We start from the raw sequence: 26,352 nt of genomic DNA, 5'->3' as shown, positions 1-26,352 counted from the left end.
CTGCTGATTTCACTAAGAGATACTGCATTCTTAGAACATTCATTTTTTAAGTCATTGCTTTGTGTTACCAAAAAAGTTACAAATTCTTTGCAACTTACAATGGATTTCCATAGCATTAGATTATAAAAAACACTGTGTCTTTAAAAATTCTGATACTATCTAACACTTAAATTAAAAAATAAAACCCTTAGAAGTTCAATAACAATTATAAGTCAAGATAAAATAATTATTAAAACTCAAAAAGGGGAGAGGGTTGGTACTGGATTAAATGATTGTTTATATCCCAATAGATTAGAAGTGGTATTTGTTTCTCATACAAATAAAAAGTTACGCTTCAAGAGCCATGTCTTTATTGCTTTCTGAGTAATTTATCTTCTTTATTGCCTTAAAAAAATCTGATTACATTAAAAATATTCAATTTATACACCCATTATCTGGGAGTTTTAACAAGTTAGCAAACTATAATAATTAGTCTTACCCCAAGATCTGGTCAGACCCAGAGAGCATAGTGATAGTCTTTTCATTCCTCACTTGCATAGAGGGTGCACAGTCCTATTCATAGTCTCTTCTCCTGATTCCTGAAGGAATCATGATATCCTTCTGAAGAATCCCTTTGTTGGGGATCTATCACAAACTCAATAGGCTTTTTACTTCAATAGGCACTTATTTGTCCAATTTCACTGATAAGGAAGATCTTAAAGGCAGAGGACCCACACTGTTAAACTGACTCTTACGGGGCAGCCAGTGGATCTTGGGCTCCTGAATCCAAGGTTGAGGAGAGAATACCAAACTGCCACATGAAACAAGGGATCACTGTGCTTGCTAGGCATCAGAAAGTAATGTTGGAGATGCCTATTTCTATATCATTAATGCAAACTCAGAGTGTTAAATTCCCTTAGGTAGCTTTGAAGCTTCTGTACTGTGATCTGAAGAACCTTTTTTGGGGAGTCAAATAGATTATTACTGTGATTAGCTGCTTCAAATTATGGGCCTGCATTCTGTTCAGTAACATATTTAGTTTGTTTGCCATACCATCAACAAAAGATATGCAGCTTGCAATATTTAGCCAAGGTGCTTAGCTAAAGCTAACTTGGGATAATGGTAGAGAACAGCTAGAAATAAAATGTTTTTATAACATTTCTGGAGATGATCATCATTAAGTGACTGCAATATTATCCTACCAGGAACTCTTTTAGCTCTTTATTTTGAAACTACCTCATGTATACTACCACATTTCAATTCCATCTTGCTCAAAAATAAAATGGAAGTCTGTCAGTTTTCCCTATAATTTGTAAATCTAATAAAAAAATTGATGTGGCATCAAAGCAATGGATTTTATTTTCATTTGTAAATTGATATTCTTGATGTGAAGGCTGTAGAATAATCTGCAGGTACTTACCATACTCTGTATTTACCTCAGGTACAAAATTCTGAGCTGTCCCGAGAACTTAATCTCACAGGACTTGTAAATATTCCTCTTTCATCAGGAAACTCTGACATTCAGATGTGCAGCCATTAGAATGCAGAGAGATTTAAAATGCTGTTTTAGTGGTCAAGTAAAGCAAAGATTTCAAAGCAACAGCCTGAAACATCACAGAGAAATGAAGCAGTTTCACAGGCAAGATTTAGTTCCCCCAAAAAGTACGATTGATATTTTTCTCATTTTGAAATAAAGTTTCAGTCTTAAAATATAGGAGTAACTTTTTCATTCCAATGATGAACTCTGCCTCTTGCCTTACAACACTTCTGGATGTCAGATGCCATATGACTCTAGAATTTAGATTAAGAGACTATCCCTGGTGGCAGTGGGATAGAAAGAAAGGAAAACGGAAAGCTCCAGTTTGATAGGGTTATGGTTGGACATAGCAAAGATGGCAAAAAAGGCCATTTCAGCCATTTGAGCTGTTCCTTCCTTCCTGCTTCCAGGTTTCTCTATGGGTACTAAAAACAAGTTTTTTGGTAGTGTTTTACTCCCTTCAACCAGAGGACACAACCCACAGTGTAATTTTTCAGGCTTCAGTTAGTCACAGCTTATTGGTTAGCACGGTAACAAAGTAAGCCAAGTTTTAACAATGCCAAAAAGATGTGTAGTTAACAAGATACAGGGTGCATCTACATGGTCAATTAGTATGGTGTCACAAATTCTGGCACTATTTGCGGCAGAGTTAACAGCTTCTGGGTGAAGCGCCTATACATGCACCCAGGACTGCAGTAGTCTGAACTGGAGTAGAGGAGCCCTGGACCGCCAGCAAGCTCAGGGGGTCAGTCCCAGGCTCCAGGTCATGGTATTGGGCAGTGGAGGGGCTGACTGGGGCATGAGAGTGCCCAAAGATGGGGGGGCCTGTGTGGCATGGTGGCAGGCAGGGACCTGGGCTGACTCGGCACAATTTACACCCGGGTCAGTTTACACTTGCATTTAGATGCAGTTATTTTTGTCTCTGCAAGACGGTACTGCCCCCAACAGTATTATCTTATTATGGCAAAAATTAGTTTGCTGTGGTCTAATAGCATCTCATGTGTAGACTATGATGCTTTACAGCACAGCAAATTAGTGTACTACGTAGTTAGGCACACATGTAGATGCACCCACAGAGTAATACAGAAGACTACAGGCTGCTGAGGTACCCACAGAGTAATACAGAAGACTTAGGGAACTACACTTAGACCTTCCTAGCTCCTGGGCACTCAGTGAAATATTCTGACTGAACACTTAAATGATTGTCTACAAAAATTTATTAAAATATTTTGACTTTAAACATATCTACATGCAATGTTTTAAGATTATTAAACAATTTTTTTACTTTCTGCATCTTACTCATTCAATGACAGGTTATACTACACTGGAACTCGACGGAACTGAAGAAGAAATACATACAGTGGACAAATCCTTCATGCTTTCAAATCTTTTCAGTCTTTCCCTTTTGACAGATTTTATTTACTGTGAAATTTAGAATACAATCCAGACAGTTCAAATTCCCTGTCCAGAGGTAGGCAATGTAATCCCCTTTAACCAGGAAACCATACAAGTCTGCAGCTATACAAAAAACATTCTTCAGAGATATCACAGTGAAACTGACTGTAGTTATGAAGATTCACTCTAAAAGGCCTTAAGGGATTAGGTAATAAAGAATAAATGTAAAATGAGATTAGAATAAGCACAAAGCTAAAATGGCTTGAAAAATCTAGTCTTATAATATGTTAATGCTTCTGAAAAGTCTTGACTCTGTGAACATACTGTAGCATAAACCACTGCCTTCATCTGTAAGGAATCCTGTAATTTAGATCTGGATTCAAGGGCAGGAACATATACAATTCTTGATTCATGTTTTTAAAACCAACCTTTCATTATATCATGATTGCATCTCAATTTCAATGGATTTAGCTAAGAAACTAAACTAAAATTATGTTAATAGGCCCTCAAGTTCTTGTCCATGATTTTATCATCAGGAATAAAACTTACTTGTTAAGTATTTTGGCTCTTTTAGCACTTGAAAAATTCTCCAGTTGTAAAGACTCTTGTGTCAGGAAAGCAACAGCCAGGTGGAAGTAGTTGTTCCAAAGCTGAAAGCCACAAGCGACAAGAATAAATAGTATTAAATCTTGAAATGTTTTTCTGCACATCTAGAAAATGTCTTAGAAGTATCTAATGTATGCATATAAATATTAATAGAAAAATAAACAACAGACATCATAGTTACGTTTTTCAAGGTTCTTTGTATACCTTCGTAACTTTGTATATTTAATATACAAAAAGTTTCCATCTTCACATATGTAAAAATCAAAACCTGTTTATGAGTCAAGAAAAATGAAATATGAATGTCTGAGTATGATTTAAAGACAATCTCATATGTATATGATTTTATATGGTTTTCATGAAGTTAAATTAATTTCTAGTAAAGTCTTTTGAGAACAGATACGGCTGACTGGTTTTTTATAACATTTGTCAATATTTATACATGTCAACAGAAATTTTCTAGAATGAATGTGAACAAATCCTAACACTGCAATAATGTAATAGATTCAAACTCTCGTTCTTCCAAGCTTTGGTTTTAGAGAAGCAGGGTTTCAACTCCCATTAATATACCTTCCCTGCAAACCTTAAAGCATTTTTTCACCATATATTTTTGAAAGCACTCCATATAAATTACTCGGCTTCATAAATAAATAATAAAAAGTATACGTGTTTATTTGGTTACAAACAGAAATAAGTTTCTATGCAAATTTAGCGGGGAGTCCAAGCTCTTGGCAAGATGCCAACAGGTCTCCCAGAGCTGTAAAGGTTGCTTGGATAGGTATAAAAGGGAATGTATTTATTTTATGCAGTGTCAGATGAAATGCAGAACTTACACATTAGAAATATATGTTGCTGCTATTCTGTAAATATATCTAATAGCTTTAAAAAGTCTACCACCATAAAAGAAACCTCTAGGTGACACACAAAGTCATTAGTACAGCAGATACTAGACTGAAGTACATCAGAGCAACAGTTTGTAGAAGAGTGAGGGAAAGAATCTGGTTATATATTACCAGTTCTATGACATGGCCCCAAACTCAACCTTACATAAAGAAACTGCCATCATGTTGTTACAAGTAGGAACATTCACTGACACAGGGTCTTTATTAGATCTTATTCCACTAAAAGGCCAGCAAAGGAAGCACTACTCAGGCACAACCCTCTACCTGTTTTCCAAAAGATATTCCCTACAGCTAGGGAGAGACATTACACATAACCTGGTTTAAGTGATCAGAAACTGATTTAAACCCGTAACAGAATAGACATTCGGTGCACATAAACCAGTTTCAAAATGGCTGAAACCTGGTTGAATGTAGAATCAGACTTAACTGATTGAGCTCAAACCCAGTTTATGCAATGTCTGTCCCAGACCCGTTCCTGGTTGAAGTTAAACCAGATACCCCCAGCATTCAGGTATGCCCTCTGGGCTGGGCTCTCTGCTCCAGCAGAGCAGCGCTGGCCCCGTTCCTCTGCTCCCCAGCCGGAGCAGGGACAGGCAGGGGAGGGGGTCTGGCCAGAGAGGGGTTTAATTACCCCCTCCCTGTCCCACCAAGGACCCGAGCCAGGTCTGCAGGGAACTCCCCCTTCACTGCTAGAGCAGCAGGGCCAGCATGGCCCCTGAGGCAGAGCGGGCAGAGAAGGGGGTTATTCCCCGCTTTATCCCCAATGCCCCCAGGGGACCGCAGTCAGGTCTGCCCTCCCTAACTGCTGCCGCCACTGCTGCTGCCCTGCTTGGGGCAAGCGGCAGAATAAGTGCTCTCCACCAGATACTGGAGAGAGAAGGAATAGCTCCACTCCTTAACCCCTGCCAACAGGGCCCTGCTGGCTGGTGTCTGGCCATGGCCACACCCAGCCACTGCAATGGTGAGGGGCAAGGGCCCTTGATGGGGGCAGCAGCTCCTGTCATAGGGTCGGGGAGTGTGAACCCCTTCCTGGTGGGGGCACTGCACTGCGGGGTGGGTAGAGATGCAGCAGGCTGTACACTGCAGCACTGAGGCTTTGAGGGGGCAAGAGCTCTCTAAGTTGTCCCTCACAGTACTGCCACCATCCCCACAGTCCACAGCAGCTTTCTGTGTCCTGCCACGCAGCCCCCATGCCAGGAAGGGGCTTGTGCTCAGGGAAACCATGACAGGGGCAATTGTTGCCCCTGTCATGGTAACTCTCCCATCACTGCTCCAGTGGCCGGGCAGGGGTGGGGCCAGCCACGGGCTGGCAGGGCCCCTCGGGCAGGGGGTAGGGAGCGAGGTTATTCCCCGCTTTACCCCTGGGGCACTGCAGTGGGGTCTGCCTACCCCAGCCGCTATCACCACTGCTTGCCCCCTCCTGCCCCACTTCCTCTGGCATCTGGCAGAGGGGGCCTATTTTGCTGCTTGTCCCAAGCTACTGGCCAGGCTGGCCACACTCCCCCCACCTCCCCGCCCAGCTTCCCTACAGCCAAGGGTGCACTCTAGTGCTTCTGGTCTCAGCAACTGCAGACATGTGCCCACATTTCCTCAGTCCACAAGGAATGTCTGTGCTGTCACAAATCGTTTCAACCTAGGCAGATTAGAATAACCTGCAAAGATTGAATCAATTCAGGCTCTGGCTTTTTGAATGGCTGTCCCTAGCCTACATTGGGAAGGGCACAGTGCCACAGATGCAGAAGTTGGCAGGGAGAGGAGGAGAAATGCACCTTTTGTATTAATGCCTTTTCAAGCGGGGGTGGGGAGGGGGGGCAGTAGGATCACACTTACACATCTAATAGGCAGCATTTCCTTAGCAAACTGACTGTCTCTATTTTGTCCATACCAAGTTTCAGTCAACATCAGCATTCAAACCTCACTCTAAAACAGAAACTCTAAAAGTGAGAACTGCACTGATGAAAGGAAACTCTGAACTGAGCGTCATCAGCATATTGATTGCAGAGCAAACCTATTTTACCACCTCTCCTAGCAACTGTGCAGTAGCATTGAACAGACCTGGTAATCAAGCAGAATCCTGAAGTTTTCCATATGTAAGAATTCTTGGAGAAGAGCTGGATCATCCCAAGAGAAAAGAATGCAGGCACTGTAGTGCCTCCCATCTGTTCCCCACAAAAGCTCAGAGTAACTATAATAGCTATGATGGACACTCAAAAAGAAATGATAGGTTTAAAGTAACTAGCAAAGGCTTTTGTCTTTTATCCCTCCCTAACAGAAGGTGATTCATCAACCAGATCCGCAGTGTCTAGGTGTCACAATCATATCATAACCAGGCTGAAATAGGTGGAGAATATGGAGAATCATTAGTTAGTAACAGAGTAATTTCACCAGCATTTCCAGTAAGACTGTTTACACAGAAATATTGTACTGGTTTAATTTAAGCAAGATTTTATACATTTATTTAAAATGGGACAAAAGGCTATGTGGACAAACCTTGTCGTTAAAGTGTATTATTCTGGCTATTCTTAATTTGATTGTAATCAATACTCTGAAATAATGCTAGTGTAAACCAAAATGACAAAGCCACAAAGAAATGCCCAGATCTTTAAGGCTTTTGTGATGATTTCAGGGGGTGAAATATGGAGTACAGGAACAGTTTTCAGTGCTTAGCTTTTTATTGTTATATTGAACAGAACAGAAGAATGAGAAGGGAGATGGGAGAATAGATTTTGCAGTCAGTGCAATTTTAATTAAAAATAAAAAACCCCTAATATGTATTAATAAAAATGAGCATAAAAACAAGAAGTACACGTTTTTATGTTTTTAAGTACATGAAAGAGAAAGGAAGTATCTGACAGCCCAATGCTGTAGAAGAGAAGATAAACTGAACAAAAGGCAGAATCAGAAACCATCTTGAAAAACAGGTGAAAGAAATTGAATAAGTAACCTGCCCTGTAGTAATCCAGATGTGATAGAGTTCAAAAGTTGGAAATTTACATTTTAGAAAATTTTGTGGGAGGTTGAGGAAAGTAAGGGATCCTCTTTGAAGTAAATTATTTAATCAGAATAACAAATAGGGGAACTTTAATTGGGGGATGCAGCTGTATTCTTTGGATTATAAAACAGAACACATTTCCTCACTAAGAAGTGTCACTGCAGACACCCGACTCTGTGAACTGCAAAAACTTCTCACATCTCCAAGATTTCATGGGTTGGTTCCATTTCTAGTTCAGTGTATAGCAAGAATGCATAATATACACATTTTTTATACAACAGTGAAGGGATTAGAAACAGAAAAATATATCAAAATTATTGGTTAAATTTATTAAAGCATTAACTTTATTACCCAAAATACTGGTTACATCTTTGCTTACCTGTAGCTCAAAGTTGGCTTGATCAAGAAATTTTTTGTTTAGCATATCTGCATACTGATTAATTGCTCGCAGGAAGACTCTGAAAGATCAAGAGAAAATTACATAATTAAACACTTGTACTTTGGCACCTTTGTAAGTTTGGCATCCCAATTAGATACAAATCTGAGACTGGTCTGGAAAGTTAAATCTGTAGTAGTTATTTGAAAAGCAGTGTGATTTCAGTACTGTTAAGCATGTGGAATTATATGCAGATGTTCTCAAAATTAATCAAGTAAATTTGCATATGAAGAATAAAAGATACACAAGCAATGTTTCGGATAAAATCACTTCTCTTGAAAATACCACAAAATAATCAGGAGATCATTACATTTTCATTTTATTAACAAATTGTGCAAATTAATGACTTTTTTTAAAGTTACAGAATCTTAATTTTATATACTTAGTATTAAAATGGTCTGTATCATAGCTACTAGGTGGAGCAAGGACATAAGCAGATATATATTAAATTAATTATCAACCATTTACCAACTAACTTATGGCACAAATTTCTAATAAATACATCAGTTGCTTATGAACAATGTTTTGAAGCTTGCCAAGTATTAGGTCTACTTTTAAAATGGTTATTCAGTACCCTGTAGCAGTTTGCTACTTTTCTAAACCAGAAACCTCTTAAGTTGCAATAGGGATGGCCTTCACAGCTTTAAAAATAACAAAACATGTAAGAGTGTACTATATAAGTAGGTTGTTCAATATTCCCAGTGTTGGAGTGTAAAACCTATTATTTTTTAGTATCCAGATCTCTACTTTACAGATGAGCATTATACATATCACGTAAATGTTTTAATAGATACTATTAGACTGTCAGCTAATGTCCAAATAAACTGACATGTCCTTTAAGCAGACTATGTAATGTAGGTTTATTACCCTTGAAACCATGTACAATAGTAAAGACCAGTCAGAATATCTTTCCAAATGAGCTTTCTCTTTCTGCACAATAGCAATCTGTAAAGAAGAACCCACATTAGGACACAGATAATAAACTTAATTACTCTTTCTACATTTTGGCAGGAAACTGCAGAAAAAGTTAAGGACCTAAAGTTGGAGGCACTGGGTATACTGGCAACTAAAAATTTATTTCATGGGATTTTAGAAATTTACTGACCTCTGGGCAATCTGAAAGGACTCTAATCTTTGCTAGAGCCTTCTCACAGTTAAGGGAAATAAAACACCAGCTGAGGCTATCAGGGTAGGAAATGAGATTCTATGTAGACCACCTGCTTGGATTCGCTTAATATCATAAAACGTTCAGATACTACTGTGATGAGCACAGTATAAATAACAATGCATGATAGGCTAGTGGTGCTCAACGTTTTCGCCTGGTGGGCTGGATTGGCAGTTCCTGGTCCATCCATGGGCCAGATTCAGTTAGTATTCCTGATCCAGTGTCTGGACAGGCACAGCGGGCACCAACTGTCTCCATGGAGTGGGCGGGGGGCAGGCCAGCCCCAATGCAGTGGAGCCACCGTTTCTCCACTGCCAAATTTTCTGACCCTGGGGGGCAGATGCAATGGCTCCATGGGCTGCACTTGGCCCATGTACCAGAGGTTGAGCACCCCTGCAATAGACAACCCAGATTCCTAATATAATAATGTCATTTTGAAATAAAAGGATTGTGAAGATGCCTGAAAAGGAGTCTCATAAAGCATCTGTTAATCCAAACAGGGGTGCTACTCAACTCTATGTTGGCCTAAACAACTAGAATAAAATTAATGTGAATACTTTGTTTCATCTGATACTAAACACTCATTCCCTTTTTTAATATGTATACATTTTACAGAATCAGACTAGTAATTTAAAAAAATCTGTCTCATACACTCACAGACATGTTTGTACACTGCCTATATGTACAGGCACATTGAAGATATCATACACTATGTGAATTATTCTCTACAACCATATATTTGTTAGCATATGTATCTTGGAATTGTTTTATTTCATGAATATTAAAGATTGGCTCAATTCAACAAAAACTGTGAATTAATCAGAAAAGCACCTGCATTATACATTAGGTCTTAACATGGTACAATACAAATACTAAAATCAGAGTAATCACATTTGCAACAGTTTGACTTTATCCTGTTCTTTTTTCTTCTTACTGGTAGTTTTAGTCTAATATTACTAGAAGATCCTTAAATCTCCCCAGAAGAATTAGTAGTTTATCATCATAGAAATGGCAATCTAATGTACCTTACCTTATGAAGATAAAACCATCTCTAATTCAAGAAGGATTATGCCTATAATTTAATTATGTTGCCTCAAGATATCACCATAATGTATTCAATCTGATCTATCTAATTAAGCTTTGGAACAATTTCAATATTTTACATACCACTGTTTTATTTAAATTTTTAATTCTCATATTTTACCCTGTGCTAATATTAGTGAGTACAAATAATGAAGTCTTTTATTGGACTACTGAAAAGTAGCAGAAATTGACATGGTATTCTATATAAACTAAATGACCAGACAATTGCCTAATTTTCCTTATTCCCATATGGGAATAATTTTTTAAACTAGAAGTAAATCAGTTAATGGGAAAGATCAAGGCAAGTTACAACTTACAAGCAAAATCCTACACTCACATAGACCTTGCTTGGCATGAGAATGAGGACTCAATTGAAAAGCAGAATCGATCATCATTGTGACTAAAATCATACCTTTTTTGCTAGATGATGACAAAGAAGATGAAAGGCAAGCAGAGGAAATAAATTTAAACTTTCTTTTAAACTCTTTAGTGCTAGGGACAGACATTTTACATAAACTGGTATAAGTGATCAGAAACTGGTTCAAATCTGTAACACAACAGAAGTTCACTGCACATAAACTGCTTTCAAAATGGCTGAAACCTGTTTAAGCTAACCCAGGATGGATATAGTTTCAGACTTAACTGATTAGGTTAAATTGGTTTATTGAACTTCTGTCCCAGATCCCCTCCGGATTCAAGTCAATTTACAGTCCGCCAGCATTGCAAGATGCTTTGCACCTTCTCTGAAAAACGCCCTTGCAGGTTGGGAGGGCTAGCTTGGCCAAAGCCGTCTGCTCCAGCACCCCCCAGCTTCTGACCTGGGCCATTGCAGGCATGTGGCTGCATTGCCGGAATCAAAAGTGAATGTCTATTTGCTTGCTTATCAGTTCAATCAGCATAGCTTAGAGTAAACTGTGAAGACTGAATCGATTCAGTCTTGGGCTTTTTGATTGTTTGTACTTAGCCTAGATGAGAGTATTTTGTAGAGTTATGTTTGTGGCAGCGGAGCCCAATTGGGTATGGCTGCAGCCAAGCCAAGCCTCTCCGGGGGTGACCCTGAGGCACAACAAGCACATCCGGGGATGCCAGCCCCAGGTCAAGCCTAGCTGATAAGGACCCACCGGGCCAGTCAGGAGGGGTAGACCCCAAAAGCAGTCCAGAGCAACAGTGCGGGGGACCAGCAGTGCCCAAAAGCAGCACCGGGACAGTCACTCACCGAAGGGAATGCCCCAGCAGAGGCGAGTGGTAGGAACCACAGCAGCCAGCGACTCCCACCAGAGCCAACTCGGAGCAGCTGGAGCACTTACCTGGAAGCAGGGACTGGGCCTTGACCAGGACGACCTGCTGATGGAGCAGCCTAACTGTGAGTACAGATGCTGAGCAGAGGGGAAGGAGAGCTAACATCCTCTAGCCTCAGCATACAGGGAGAGTTTGGATGTGGATTTTGACCTCCTGAGTGGAGGAAATATATCAGCACAGAAGATTTCAGTACCCTTGTGCTAGAATGCCAGACTACAGCTACATTTTGGGTCTGGACACACTTTATCCTTATTGTCATCAGGGAAGCACTAGGTGGGCTGTAGGGGAAGTGAAGCCCTGAGATGCAGGACCCAAGGGGTCTTTGTGAGGGAAAACCAGCCTCTCTATTTTCTGTAACATCAAAGATGTGGCAGATAAGAACTTCCAGCATCCATGCAGACGCCCAAACCAGCAAACTGTCTACACACTGGAGAACAGAGACACCCTCTCCGGACAAAATGTCCTGCCGGACCTTGAAGAACAAGCACGGGAAGCTACAATGTTATAGGCAACAAAGAAGGAACATTTAGTGTTTCTGTAAAGTCAGTAGTATGGAAGTTATCAGAATGAATTATATATAATAGGGTCAGAGATGGGCTCAAGGCACAGGTTTCAACACTGATTCTGAACAACCCAGGGAATCAGACTGGGTTTATGTCTCGGAATTTAGTTTGTTCTACCATAGAAGAAAGGCCACATGCATAATTTGTAGGATCTGGAGTCTTTACTCAGTCTATAAGAACACTACAAAACTTCAAACCTCACTCAAACCACTGCAGCATTATAAGTTTAGAAATTTAAGCATCACTCTTAACTCTGACTGTATACTCTCCAGTTTCTATATGACTCAAAGCAAGTTAGCTACTTTATAGCAAGAAAAATAATACCAGGTCCTTGACTCTAACGAAAATTATAGGCAGGCAAACAGGGAGGGAAAAACAAATCAGTGCAAATCTTAAGAGATGTTGTTCCTTAAGATGAAGATATGTACAAAATGTGTATTGGAGGTGGCAGGTAGCACAATATCTTAAATGTGTGGTACTGAATGATGGGGAAAAAAACTGAAGGAACTGAAACACAGATAACACAGGAACCCTTAAACATCCTTGGCTTTGTCGCTTTGACTATTAGCATCAGTGTATGAAAGAAAATGTGCATAAGGCTCATTCATAAAAAATTTAAAAAAAGAACCAACAACAAAAATATTGTCCTTCCTTCTTTATCTTCATTGCCAGAAGCCTATGATTCTCAGCCAGAGTGCCATGGCATCCAATGGTGCAATGAGAGTCTTAGGATGTTGTGAGATGCTATGTAATATTAACACTATTAGGTATACAAAAACCTACACGATTCATAAGAGAAATGCAGGGATTTTAAATAGAATATGTACTATTAAAAACATTCTGACCTGTTCTTTGCAACTGAAGAATTGCTCTGTTCGTTAGGTAATAAATGAAAGCTAAGCGGTAGCATTTTTCAAGGGGTGCCATGGGTCTAACAAGCTTGAGAACCACTGCCATATACTCTTGCAGTTATTAGTTGGGATCAAAATAAACCTCTCCCCTCCGATTTCCTAAAATTTCCTTCCTCCTGTTTCAGGTGATCTAAAGCACCTTTTAAACCTTGAGTGACACTTTGACCCAGAGAATCAGTGAGAGTTCTGCCACTGACTCCCCAACTGCAAACTTCCAAATCTGTTCAGCTCCTGGATTATCTGAAGTGGCTTGAACTTCTGTTCTGCAAATAGTAAAATGGATTTATCTCAAACTTAAAAATAAGCCAACCTTTGGAGGACAGCAAGCATGGAACCTTTTTGAGAAGTTAAAGAAAGTGAAAATAGTGGCTATAACATATGTCAATGCATGAACTTAACTAAAATTTTTGCTTCTTCCTTTCTGTCTTTCATACCCTACATGTGCCACTTAAAAATTATATGATTCCACTTTCATTTGTGCACACAAAGCCTTCAAATGTTCAGTAGTGTTTAAAAAAAGGTTTTGTCAGTAGTATATGAAGACTTTATACACACATAATCATTTGTCAGTTGCCAAAATATGATCAACTTCAGGGAAGAGTGCCATAGTAAAATTATGTATGACCTACAAGAAACAGAGCCTCATGTAATTTTTAAATCAAGTTATCTAACTCACTACAGACAAGTCTGTATTGGGCTTAGCTTGCTCTGCAAACCAACAGATTTTAAACTTCCATAAAGAGGTCAGCACCAGTTTAACAAACATTATTTTAACCGGTACACAATTTTACATGCTGTGTGTAGTTTAAACCCTATTACCCTGAAGTTTGAATATGATGCAAAATGTCAACTTCAACTAAATGCCACCAATAAAGAACCTCTCAAACAAAAGGGCAGGTTAAGAGAGAGAGACAGCATGAAGAGTATGAGCACAAAAATACTGTAAGTATTTTTAACTAGAATGAAGCAGAAAGGAAGGCTTTACTCAGAGAAGATCAGAGGTTAGGGGCAAGCATATTGCTGGAGAGAAGTTGAGACGAGATGACTGTTCTCTCAACATCTTTAAATTAAAGTTTCATAAACTGTAGTTCAACTGTAAGTTCTTAGTTTGTCATTAAAAACATTGCTTTTTCACTATTAAAATTTTCAGACAAGGCTATCACCACCTAAAGCAACGAGAATGCTGAAAAACTGGATGTAGATATCCTCCTAATGTTGACTTCAGACAGCAAGCTCATTAAAGAAAAAATCAGGTGCTCTTTTCTGATAGATGATCAAACCACGATTACCTCTTTTTAAAGGAAAATAGATGATTAAGTTATCACTGAATGTCAGGTGATTTTTCAATCTGTAGAGCTATTGTTTTCTACTATAATCCTATGATTCTATTCTGTGGTCTAGTATATAAAGAGTGCCTTACTGTGATGAACTATAAGTTTTATTGTGATATTTGTGTTATCTATGTCCACATTGTCATAACCTTGTGTGATTTGGTTCACCTTGTTAGCCTGTGACCACAGAATGAAGGTCTGAGGTGCCAGGGCTGGCTACCTGCAAGAGATCTTTCGCAGAGCCTTGAATGGCTTTGTTGACATATCAACAAAGATGAGATGCCCCACACCCAGGTGTTGTTCAGAGAAGATAACCAAGCAGGAAAGAGGCTACAAAAGAGCAACTGTGTGGCTTGTGGCAGAAGAATTTTGAAAGGCTTTGGGAAGCTGAAAAGACTCCATGTGACCAGCTGAATTTTCTTGGGAGTGCTCAGGACTGTGCGAGAGGGTGCCCTGTTCCTTACAAAGGGGACTTGCTTAACCCCTTTGGAAGGAATAGAGGACCTTTGGCTGGCCTTTGCCCCAATAAAAGGTTTTACTTAAGAACCTGACTGCTGTGTTACTTGGAACTGCTATTTGCATTGAGTTTTCTTAACAAGAGATAAAGAACTACTCTCAGGAGGAGAACTGGATGCTTGCTCCTTGAGTCAGGGCCATGGATCACTAAAGAGGGCAAAGGACTGAAAGTGGGAAGGAGCTCAGGCTCCCCACTGGCTCTAGAAGACAAGCCTGGACTGGCTTCAAGGGGTATTCTCAGAGACCAGATAAGGCTGCAGAAGTCCCAAGCAAGCACCCCACTACACGGCACTCTGACACGTTTTACGAACTGCCACAAACAAGTTAGTTATGTATATTGTGCGCTCACACCTATACTTTTTACACACAAACATACAGGTATAAAGCAGGAATACTTGTAGCAAAGATAACAAAGTTAACCAGGGATGAGTGACTCCAATAGACAGGAGTATGGCCGAAAATAAATAATAATAATAAACAACTTGCATTTAACGACACCAGAATGTTAATAAATGGGAATAAGCATTACAGAGAAGGTGAGACAGAGATGTCTTAAGCAACAACTTTTAAATTATTCAAATACCATAAAATATATTACTGTTGGCTGCTTACAGCTGTAAACCCCCCCTCAAACAGGAGTTTACTTTTAGCTCGGTGCACCCCTGCACCAAGCACAACGCATGCCCATAAGAAGCATCACATGAGTTTGACCCGGCTTGTCCAACATCTTTAATAACTGGGTGCTTCAGCAAGGCTTTTTGGCACTTTAATGTAATAGCCAATTGAATCAGCTATTACATAAAACTGCCAAAATGCCTTGCTAAAGTGCCTGATCTACACAGACGCTGGGGAGCTAGGTCTACCTAACACACTTCCTTTCCGATAAAGCTGTTTTCTTTTTTTTCCCCCCACATCTGTCAGCATCCATCATGTTTTTCATGATCCTTAGTACATGGAAGGGTTTTGTTTTTGTTTTCTTTCTTTCTGATGGGTCAGTGAATAGAGTTCTGACCCCATTATAGTCAATGGAAGAAGAGGTGTTTTGCCTGTAAAGAGCTTAAACTGCAAAGCAAAGAAAAAAAAACATCCAAAACAAAGTGAATGAGTGTTACAAACCTGATGGCCAAGATTTTACCAGTCCCAGTGAAAACTACAAAGCTATACAATTCTCCAAACAGGGTTTATACTACAAATACTGACAGAATCTTTACTGTCGCTTGGCTTCGGAATGATGGTGCTCCCTGATATTCAAAGCTATTCTGCTAGATAATACTGCACTTCGACTAGTTATCTGTGCATAATAATAAAAGTAGCATCCGTCCTGAATAATTATGAGTTAATTGAGGAAAAGGGAACTTATAAAGTGAAATAATCAGAAACCAGTTTAACTACTACAGTCTCCTGGCACAATTCAAGTCACTGAAATGACAAGCCTATGGCACATCTCTCTTACACAGTGTCAGATGCTAAGAAAACACAACAATATTTTTGATGATCTTATATGATAAAAGGTGGAAAATCTAACAGTAGAAATACCAAATCAAGTTTACTTTATCCTATTTATAACACTTGCTTTTGTACACAGTACTGAATTTCACCAATAAATTCCTGGTGTAGTGAATGTTAAATTAATAATAGCCATACCTGCCCTTGTGTATGGGTTTTGTAAATATTCTTCCATTGATGTTTTACTAGCCCCAGTGTTCATGGAAAGCAAAGTTTATGGATGCCCAAACAAATATTTATACCAGAAGTGATCTACTGCTGAGGGTGGAATATTATTTGGTATAGATGGGTTGCCAGGGGACTCATTACTCTTCCTTTTACCTAGGTGCAAATTCAGTTATGTTAATGGAGAGAAAAAAAACACATGCCATAAAACTGGACTGCAAAACATATGACAACATTAGGTCCCCAGTGAACTGAGACCATTGTTTATGGTGGTAATGCTGTCTTTGTTTTTCTCCATCTGTCTGTACTCAATTCTTGTCTCTTGTGTAATACTTAAGAACATAAACTCTTTGGGCAGGAACTTTTTTCCTGTGGTAGAGTACCAAGCACAATGGCATACCTAGCGTCATTACTAAGTCCCGCAGGCATGACAATCATTGAAAAAAATCCAACCAAAATAGTGGTCATCAAACAACCTGAGCCTCCAATAGGGTACATGATGGCAAAATAAAGCAGCAACTTAATAAAATAGGCAAAGATCTGGCTACGTATTACATAGGTAGATCATTTATTAATCTAAATACAATAAAGGAAAAATTTCTTCAGGACTCTGCAGGAAGCTAACCCTTTTTACAGTAGCCTTTATCTAGGGATGACATTTCACAAAAAGGAGGAAAAAGTTTGCAGATTATGAAAATGCTTACTATTGCCACTTAACAGATTTCTCTCCATTAATTAGCACTCTGGGTAGCCTGTTCCAGTGCCTTACTACCCTCCTTGTGAAAGAGTTTTTCCTAGCATCTAACCTAAACTTCCCTGACTGTAACTTGAGACCATTGCTCCTTGTTCTGTTATTTGCCACCACTGAGAACCATCCAGCTCCATCCTCTTTGGAACCACCCTCCAGGTAGTTAAATGTTGCTATTAAACCCCCTCTCAGTTTCCTCTTCTCTAGACTAAATAAGCCCAGTTCCCTCAACCTTTCCTCACAAGTCATGCGTCCCAGCCCTCAAACTATTTTCATTGCCCTCCGCTGGATTCTCTCTCCAATATGTCCACATCCTTTCTGTAGTGGGGAGCCCAGAATTGGACACAGTACTCCAGATGTGGCCTCATGAGTACTGAATAGAAGGGAATAATCACTTCCCTCAATCTTGGGACAACACAGCTACTAATTCAGCCCAGTATGCCATTATCCTTCTTCACAACAAGGGCACACTGTTGGCTCATGTTCAGCTTACTGTCCACTGTAGCCCTCAGGTCCTTTTCTGCAGAACTTCCTGGACAAGGGGGAAGAGATTGATATCATATATCTTGACTTTAAAAAAGCCTTCAATCTGGTATCCCATGATCACCTCTTGGCAAAACTGGCCAACTATGGCCTCGGCTTCTCCATGATCTGCTCGCTGGGAAACTGGCCATGTGGTCGGACCCAGAGAGTGGTAGTTGATGGAAGTCAATCGTTGTGGTACCCTGTGACCAGTGGGGTCCCTCAAGGCTCTGTCCTTGGGCCTATATTTTTCAACATCTTCATTAATGATATGGACATTGGCATCAGAAGCGGACTGGCCATGTTCGCCAATGACATCAAACTTTGGGGTAAAGCGTCCACACCTGAGGGCAGGAGGGCAATCCAGGTTGACCTCGACAGGCTCAAGAAATGGGCAGATGAGAATCTGATGGCATTTAACAAAGAAAAATGCAAGGTTCTTCACCTTGGGAGGAAAAATTTGCAGCATGCTTATAGGCTCGGCAGTGCTACACTGGCTAGCACTTCGGACGAAAGGGACTTGGGGGTCACGACTTGCCACAAGACGAACATGAGCCTTCAATGTGATGCTGCAGCTAGCAAAGCGACCAGAACACTGGCTTGCATCCATAGATGCTTCTTTAACAAATCCCAGAACATCATTCTCCCATTGTACGTGACCCTGGTGAGGCCGCAGGTAGAGTACTGCGCCCAGTTTTGGGCTCCACAATTCAAAAAGGATGCGGAGAAGCTTGAGAGAGTCTGGAGGAGAACCACGTGCATGATAAGAGGTCAGGAAAACAAACCTTACAATGAGAGGCTGAGAGCTATGGGACTCTTCAGCCTGGAAAAGCGCAGGCTCAGGGGTGATCTGGTAGCCACCTATAAGTTTATCAGGGGTACTCACCGGGATCTGGGAGAACGACTATTCACCAGAGCACCCCAAGGGACGACAAGATCAAACAGTCACAAATTCCTCCGTGACCGTTTCAGGCTGGACATAAGGAAGAACTTCTTTACTGTCCAAGCCCCCAAGGTTTGGAATAGACTGCCGCTGGAGGTAGATCAAGCACCTACCTTGAACGCCTTCAAGAGACATTTGGATGTGTATCTTGCAGGGATGCTATGACCCTCGCTGACTTCCTGACCTTTGGGCAGCGGGCTGGACTCAATGATCTTACGAGGTCCCTTCCAGCCCTAATGTCTATGAAATCTATTTAGCCAGTCAGTCTGCAGCCTATACCAGAGCATGGGATTGTTCCATCCTAAGTACATGACTTTGCCCTTGCCCTTATTGAACCTCATGAGATTTCTTTTGGTCCAGGCCTCCAATTTGTCTAGGTCTCTTTGAACCCTAGTCCTACCCTCCAGCAGTACCTTACCCTACTACTCCCCACAGCCTGGTGTCATCCTCAGACTTCCTGATGGAGCACCCCATCCCATCTTTCAGAACACTGAAGAAGATATTGAACAAAAGCGGTTCCAGGAACAACCCCTGAGGACTCCACTTGATACTGGCTGCCATTTAGATACTGAGCCATTGATTACTACCCCTTCAGCCTGCCAAACCAGCAAGTTTTCCATCCAACTTACAGTCCATTCTTCCAACCTATACATCTTTAACTTGCTTGCAAGAATGTAATGGGAGATTGTATCAAAAGCCTCACTAACGTCAAGGTATATTGCAGCTACTGGTCTCCCCGCATCCACAGAGCCAGTCATCTCATCGTAGAAGGCAATCAGGTTGGTCAGGCATGACTTGCCCTTGGTGACTCCATGCTGAATGCTCCTAATCACATTCTTTTCCTCCAAGTGTTTAGAAATGGATTCCTTGAGGACCTGTTCCTTGATTTTTCCAGGATCTGAGGTGAAGCTGTAGTTCCCCAGATCCTCCTCCTTTGTTTTCTTAAAGGTGGGCACTATATTTTCTCTGTTCCAGAGAACTTAAAAATAAAAACCCTATAATCTGATCCACGTAGGAGGCCTTGCCATTCACACACAATCTCACTGAGCTCAATAGCTTGCAGATAACAACATGTAAAATCCTGGCTTAAAAGGACAAAAAACTGAACAAACCAACAGATGAAGACTAGGGAAAGGGATCCATCCTTACTAATGACAATAATTGGAGTTGTGCACAAAGTCCTTCTCCCTCTCCCTCAAGTAAACTGATCCTTCCCTTCTTCCTTTCTCTCTTATAGTCATTCACATGTCCTGATTTCCATGATCTCCCAGGTTTAAAAATATGCTTGTGCTCTTCCTTCTCTTCCCCTGAGACCCACCCCTCTTTGCAAGTGCACAGGAGGAAAGAGAATAATATCATATTTACTTCAAATATCTAATCCACAGAATAACAGACAGACACAAATCAAAGTCACAAAAAGTTCAACAAATAATTGTAAAGAAAAGATATATATGAGGAATTCACATGTAGCACTCTGGCATTTTTTAAGTAAAGAAAAAGAGTAAAGCACTCACCACAGATTAGTTAGCAGTAGTTTTAGGTTCATAATTAAACTTCAGAACCAAACAAGATGAACCACCCTCCATCCTTGCTGGCATTAAGATAGTGGAAAAATAGAAGCTACAAATACTTCTTTCATTATGAATCATTTACTCAAAATGTTAATAATTTTTTCAGTGAGGGGGAAAAGAAAGTCAGACTCAATCATCATAGAATAATTATCCAAATAACAATACATAGGTTCAGACTTAAAATAATGTGTGTCTATTTGAGAATTTGGTGAATGAGAGGTAGTTTGGAGTGAGGTTACAAAAGAGACTATTATAATGTCACTTCAGTTAATTTAGATGGAAAGATAATGAATGTTTTATTTCAGTTGATCAGCCTTCCAGCATATCATCAGCTTGTGCATGTTGAGCTTTTGTTTCTCTGGACATCAAATGATTCAACTTGAAGATAAGAGTCAGACATCTCTTATCTTGGTATATCTATCTGACAGGAAACCAAAACACTTAAAAAAGACCAGATATTTCACAAAAGCACGAATAACTGACACACCCTTTTCCCTTGAAAGGCAGCAATCACTTTTAAATATAAGTAAAAAGTGCGTCTGTATGTTGTAATGTTTTCAGTAAACCAAGAAATTCCAAATTTGAATAGAAATTAAACAGTGAATAATTAATTAGTCTTGTGAAGCTCAATTAATTTTAAGCAGAGTTTTATTTCACTTATAAAAGGCTTTATGAAAGACCATATTTTAATTTACTACTGTATAATGATTTTATGCATGGTAACGTGCACAGTACAATGATTCTTTGATTAGCTTAGCATAGATAAGTGCAGAATACGTTAGCCAATGAGACATTCAAAAGGAAAGTCAGGTTAAAAACTTAATTATTTGTACAAATTAACAGTGTCAAGTCCTGTCCCCCATCTGGATTTCTTTGCTTTAGTTGCTCTATTGCCATGGGCTGCTTGTCATCCTTTGTCCCACCATCCTCCTGCCATTAAAATCTGCCAACTGCTTGCTTAATTTTTCCTACACATTAGGCTTCTTTGGTATCTCTCATTACTTGAGGCACATGCAATACCTATCACTAACTGGTCTGTGCTTTCCTTTTTTTTTTCCTTTTATTACATTTCTTGCCCTATGTTATTTCTACTTTATCTGACTAAACACTATTCAAACCCCAAACTAAAACCCTGATTTGCATACTCATTATCAGCAATAAACTTTATTTCATAGACTTACCATAACAGACCACAATAATTCAAATGAAAACTTGCTGATAAATACCTCCCATTATCATAGTCTTCTAGTAATGTACATTTCATAGCATTACAGGTGCACCTTGTCATTTTATTATGCTACTGTACTAATAAATCTCACAAAAATAGTCGCAGAGTATTAGGCATAATTGCTGACTTCTGTGTCCTAATTTATATTCTGTATTGTGCTCCCTCTGAAACAATAGGGACAGATGAATGAAAAACAACTGCAAGTTAAGAAATTCTGAAGGACAAGCTTGTGGTCTGACTAACAATGAGATGCCTTAAAAAAAGTGTGCACTGTTTTAAATTGTGTTACTCTTAGAGCTGATCAGTATAGTTGACTTATACCTTAACCACATTTTCATAATTAAGGCCTGGTGAAAGGAACAGGTAACATAATCAAAATGCTGTATAATCAAATAATAAGTGGTTGCAGTAATAAAAGCAGTTTAAAGGTGGGATAGGAATGGGAATTTCACTTGTACTTTTTGTTCCTCATTTTCCTCTTAATAGCAGTCCTACATTGTTAGGCATTGAGTAATAGAGGAAGGAGAGTAGGATGCAGATATGGACAGGAATGTGCGCCAGAGATAACCTCACTGGAAGTCACTCCAAAGCTTCCCTCATATCTGGAGATGGATCTTGGAATCCCTTAAGTGAACGACAACTGAAGGACTGCCGCACCAAACACCGCCTTTGCTGAGAGGCTTCTGTGATTGAAAAAGTGCTTTGAATGGGCATGTATCGAGCAACAGATATCAGTTATGAAAACACTTATAGCTGCCCTGTAGATATCAGTTAGTGAGCACCAGATATGATGGAAGTCGTCTGAGCTCCAGACGAATATACTCTGTCTACAGATGGCATTTTCACTTTGACATTCTCATAACACAGTTTAAAGCAATCTGATAGCCATCCAGTCGGACAATCCCTGTGCTGATGTTGCTGTACCTTCAGAGCGCTCTGCTAAGGAGATGAATCTCTGTGAAGACTTTTCTAAAGGTTTTATTAAAGAATTTTTGAAAGGCTTAATCCTGTGAAGATAAGAAGGCAGAACCCTTTCCACATCAAATGCGTATAGGGATATCTAAAGTTGGGAAAAATAAGGATTGGGAAAGAATATCAGCAAGCTGTAAATAAGGATAGCCCTTATGGCCGTGACCAGATGAGCATGGCCATGCAGTATGTGGCATCGCAGGCCTGTCTGCGACGCCACACAGCAAACACTCAGGTGTTCTCTGTGCTGCAAGGTAGCAGTGCGGGGCGGGTCTGACCCCAGAAAATCCCAGTGCCCGGCCACACCTCTGCAACAGTGTCCTTATAAGAATGTGAAGTCTTGAATTTGGGTGGGTAAGGTGGCTGTGAAGCACGTTTCCTCAAGGAACCCCAGGGAAGAGACCATCCTCTAGAACCAGGCTTTGAGTTATGACCCATTGCTGATCTCAACAAAGCTGTGGAGATGGATGGTCCCCATGAAGAGCCAGGGATGTAAGGTATTCATCAAGTCTCTGGCTGAAGGCAAACCTTCTGATTTCCCATGGACTTCCCATGGTAAGACATCTCTTATCATGAATACAGGAAGAACATCACCACAGCATTGGTTGAAACAATGTTTGCATTCAATATTCAACAATAAAAACTGAAGTAGGGCATCGTTAGAAAAACTGGGGCATTTATATGCATTCCTTTTTTCCTGCAACACGCCAGAGATCCGGCAGGTTGGAGCAGACTTGATTAATTGAGTCTGCTTCCCATGCAAGCCGACGTGCACTGCGCTGCATCGCCTGCAGTTGTATAGGTGGCAAAATGTGCGTCAGTGCGCAGAAAATGGCAGCAGTGAGCTTTTGAACGAAAACACCTCCAATGTTTTTTAGTTCACAAGTGCGCCGCCGCCATTTTCTCATTTTGCCACTTCTACAACTGCATGTGCCACAGCGCTGGGTGCTTTTACAAGCATGTGTACAAATGCCTTTAGTTTTTTTTTGCTGTTCTCCATTCCTCTTGCAGTTTCTGTTACCCTTCCTATATTTGTATCTCCTTTCTGTTCTTCATAGACTTTTTTTAAAACATCTCCTTACCTGTCTTTCTTTTTTTTCTCTTTAGGGTATCATATTAAGGCCATATACTATGTAATAATGTTAAAGACAAAATCATCTCCTCAAACTTGCCTGTGGGAAAAGAGCTGTGGGTTGTACTGGTAATATACTGTCAACCCATGTATTAGAAAACACAAGTAAGTTTTCTATTTAAATAAATTTAAGTTTTGTGTATTGACTTTCTGAGGATTTTTTTTTTGAGCTTTTATGGTGCACTTGGGGCACATTTTCATGCACTTTCCTATGAACACAAATACTATATATTTGCTGAGATTTGCATCTAATTACATATCTAGGAACTAAAGCTTTACATATGCAACTAAATAGGAGATGTAATGACTCAATAATATGCCCCCCCCAACCCATGAATTCCAATTAAAATGTAATCTGACCTTCCTGTGGACTCCCTTAAAATAGCAGGAGCCACGTAGAGGGGTTTTCTTGCCCCCTAGACAAATTTTAAAATATTTAAACTGTTAGGTGGCAGCCTAGATGTCCTGGCTGTCTTTTATAAAATTTTCTGTTTTAACAATATAAATTGTATTCCTCTGTTAACAATTTGTTAAGTGCAAATGTTGTTTGCTGCAGATATTTCATTCTGTTTAAATAAGTTCTTAGTTTGCATTTATGTTGGCTATACAATAACAACCAAACAATTTTTATTAAAAAGTTCTGTTCTATAACACACAGTGAAGCTCAGTGTGTTCAGACACAAATTTCTGCATCCTGCCTTATTCATATTTACATTTTTTTCTACATTTCTTAACATTACTCTGCAAAAAAAAAAAAAAAAAAAATCTTTAACCCAACAGCAACCATAGAAAAAAAGGCTTTGAAACAGCCTTCACCAGCACCACCACACTTTTTCATCCTAGCTCTCAAAGAACAGTACATATGGCTATAGAAATACACAATGATCACTTGTAAATAATTGTAGCTACACTGAGATGTTACATAATTCTGAATGGAGCAGTAAATTATAAAGCTGAGAAGGGAAGTGGCCAAGGGGATAACCCCTCTGTGTAAGATGGATACTTGCAGAGAAAAGAAAGAAGTTGGCACCTTGAAGATGCTATACCTGGTTCTATTATTTTTTTTAATAGCTAAGTCAAAACAGACAGAGCTACAGAAGTTACTGCATGTTGTCGGCTTAGTCTTATATAAACCAGTTGGGTACATTTGTATATAAAGACAAGTTATTAAAAATGTTTAAAAGCACAACACAGAAGTGATTGGTTGTAAGATTTCTATCTCAGCTGTTTCAGATTTTATTACTTGTTACTAAGATTTATCTTTACAAAATTGCCAAGTGTGGTAGAGTTCAGTTTAGCTGTCTTATATTTTATAGCAAGAGGGTAAAATATAGAAATAGGTTTAGTACAGTGTGCTGATCTATATCAAAATGCAAAAGCTTGGTCTACATTCAGGTAACTGTATCTCAAAAAGATACCAGTCATAAGGGTTGATGGGCTTGAGTTTTAAAACACCTCTTAGCGTTTGCTACCATTCCAAAGGTTGCATATTAAACTACAATTCACCTAATTGTCACACTGTCAGAATCAATAAGTCAAAAGATACTTTTTACTAGAACACTGCTTAGTGAAGAAACATTAAGTTCTAAAAAAGCCATAACCGAAAAGAAAGAATTGGAACAAACTTATGCAAATTGTGTTAATGTGCACTGCAGGCAAATTTCTCAACAAAATATGAGCTTTCTAAGCAGAATTTTTGCAAAAAGTTTTCACATATGTTACATTATCTTATGAATTGTACCAAGGGAGCCCCTCATTTTTCTCTTCACACCACTGTTTTGTAACTTACTTTTTTTCCACAGTCATCTATACTGGAATATATAGAACACTTACTAAGGATAATTATAGATAAACCAATAAAATTAAGTCTCCATGTCCCAAATTCTTTGAAATTTCCATCAATTACAACCAACTATTAAGACACTTGCTGATGACTGAATAAAACATGTAATACGCCTAGAAAGAATAATCCTCATTTATTCTTGTAGGCATTCATACCTTATTGTATGTCCATCACAAAATGCTAATAAGGTGCCAGAAAGTAATCTGCAAACCATGGAAGTGTCAAAAGGTCAGTTTAACATCTCTTCACTGGTTTTAGGGTCATAAATTAGGTATGGCTCAGCAGCAGTGCAATTCCCTGTAAAGGTCTCTATTTCTTGCTCTATTACCAAGAAGGTAGAACTAATCATAATGCCTTATGGGCAGAAACTTTCTCAGGGAAAACTAGCTAAAAAGAATTTGATTCCCAGCCCCATCTATTTTATTACTATTTTTTATTAAATAACAATAGAAAAGATAGAGAGAGACAAGGCCCAGAGGAGCAGGACTGTCGCATGTTAAAACAGTGAATGAATAGCAAGGAAGTATTTAAAAAAAATAACTTGTCACTGGGCACATCTATCCAAGATGCTTTAAGCACAGTAGACTAGTTCTACTGTGCATTAGCGTGGCAGGAAAAATCTGTGATAATGGCAAATGTGCAGTAGACTTTGTCTACTGTGCATTAATGTCACAAAAAGTCCATTTGTTTATGCTAATGAGCAGTAGCTCCGATTCTGGCACATTAAATTAGTACCTGTCATTACAGGTACTAAACTCAATGCACCATAATTACAGTGCACTAATGAACATGTAGATGTGCCCACTGTAACAGAAGAGAATAATATAGCTGTAGTGGCTGTTCTGTTTTGCTGGTTTCAAATGCTTGTGATGCTGACATTTCTCTAAGTTTGAGGTGTCGAACTGATTTGGCCCCCCCAGGCTAGATCTGAGTCATGGGACATTTCGGGGACTAGATCTGAACTCACCTCTAGCAGTAGAACAAGAGGCAGCAAGGAGCAATGAGAGTTAATA

The 26,352-nt window shown here is 39.5% G+C and overlaps 1 protein-coding gene across 1 annotated transcript in view; it reads right to left on the bottom strand.

Annotated features, from left to right (window-relative positions):
• Positions 1-26,352, bottom strand: part of LOC102372075 (dedicator of cytokinesis protein 1) — a gene marked incomplete at its 5' end in the record, with an annotated part of 257,236 nt that overhangs the window by 165,245 nt on the left and 65,639 nt on the right. The window contains 2 exons of the mRNA XM_006030253.3: positions 3,461-3,561; positions 7,788-7,866. Coding sequence (XP_006030315.1) covers positions 3,461-3,561; positions 7,788-7,866 — 180 coding nt within the window. The remainder of the gene's footprint in view (positions 1-3,460; positions 3,562-7,787; positions 7,867-26,352) is intronic.

Source organism: Alligator sinensis, unplaced genomic scaffold (assembly GCF_000455745.1).
Source record: "Alligator sinensis unplaced genomic scaffold, ASM45574v1 scaffold276_1, whole genome shotgun sequence".
Taxonomy (NCBI): Eukaryota; Metazoa; Chordata; order Crocodylia; family Alligatoridae; genus Alligator; species Alligator sinensis.
Note: the sequence above shows the minus strand (reverse complement) of the source record. Positions and strands in the feature narration are given on the sequence as shown.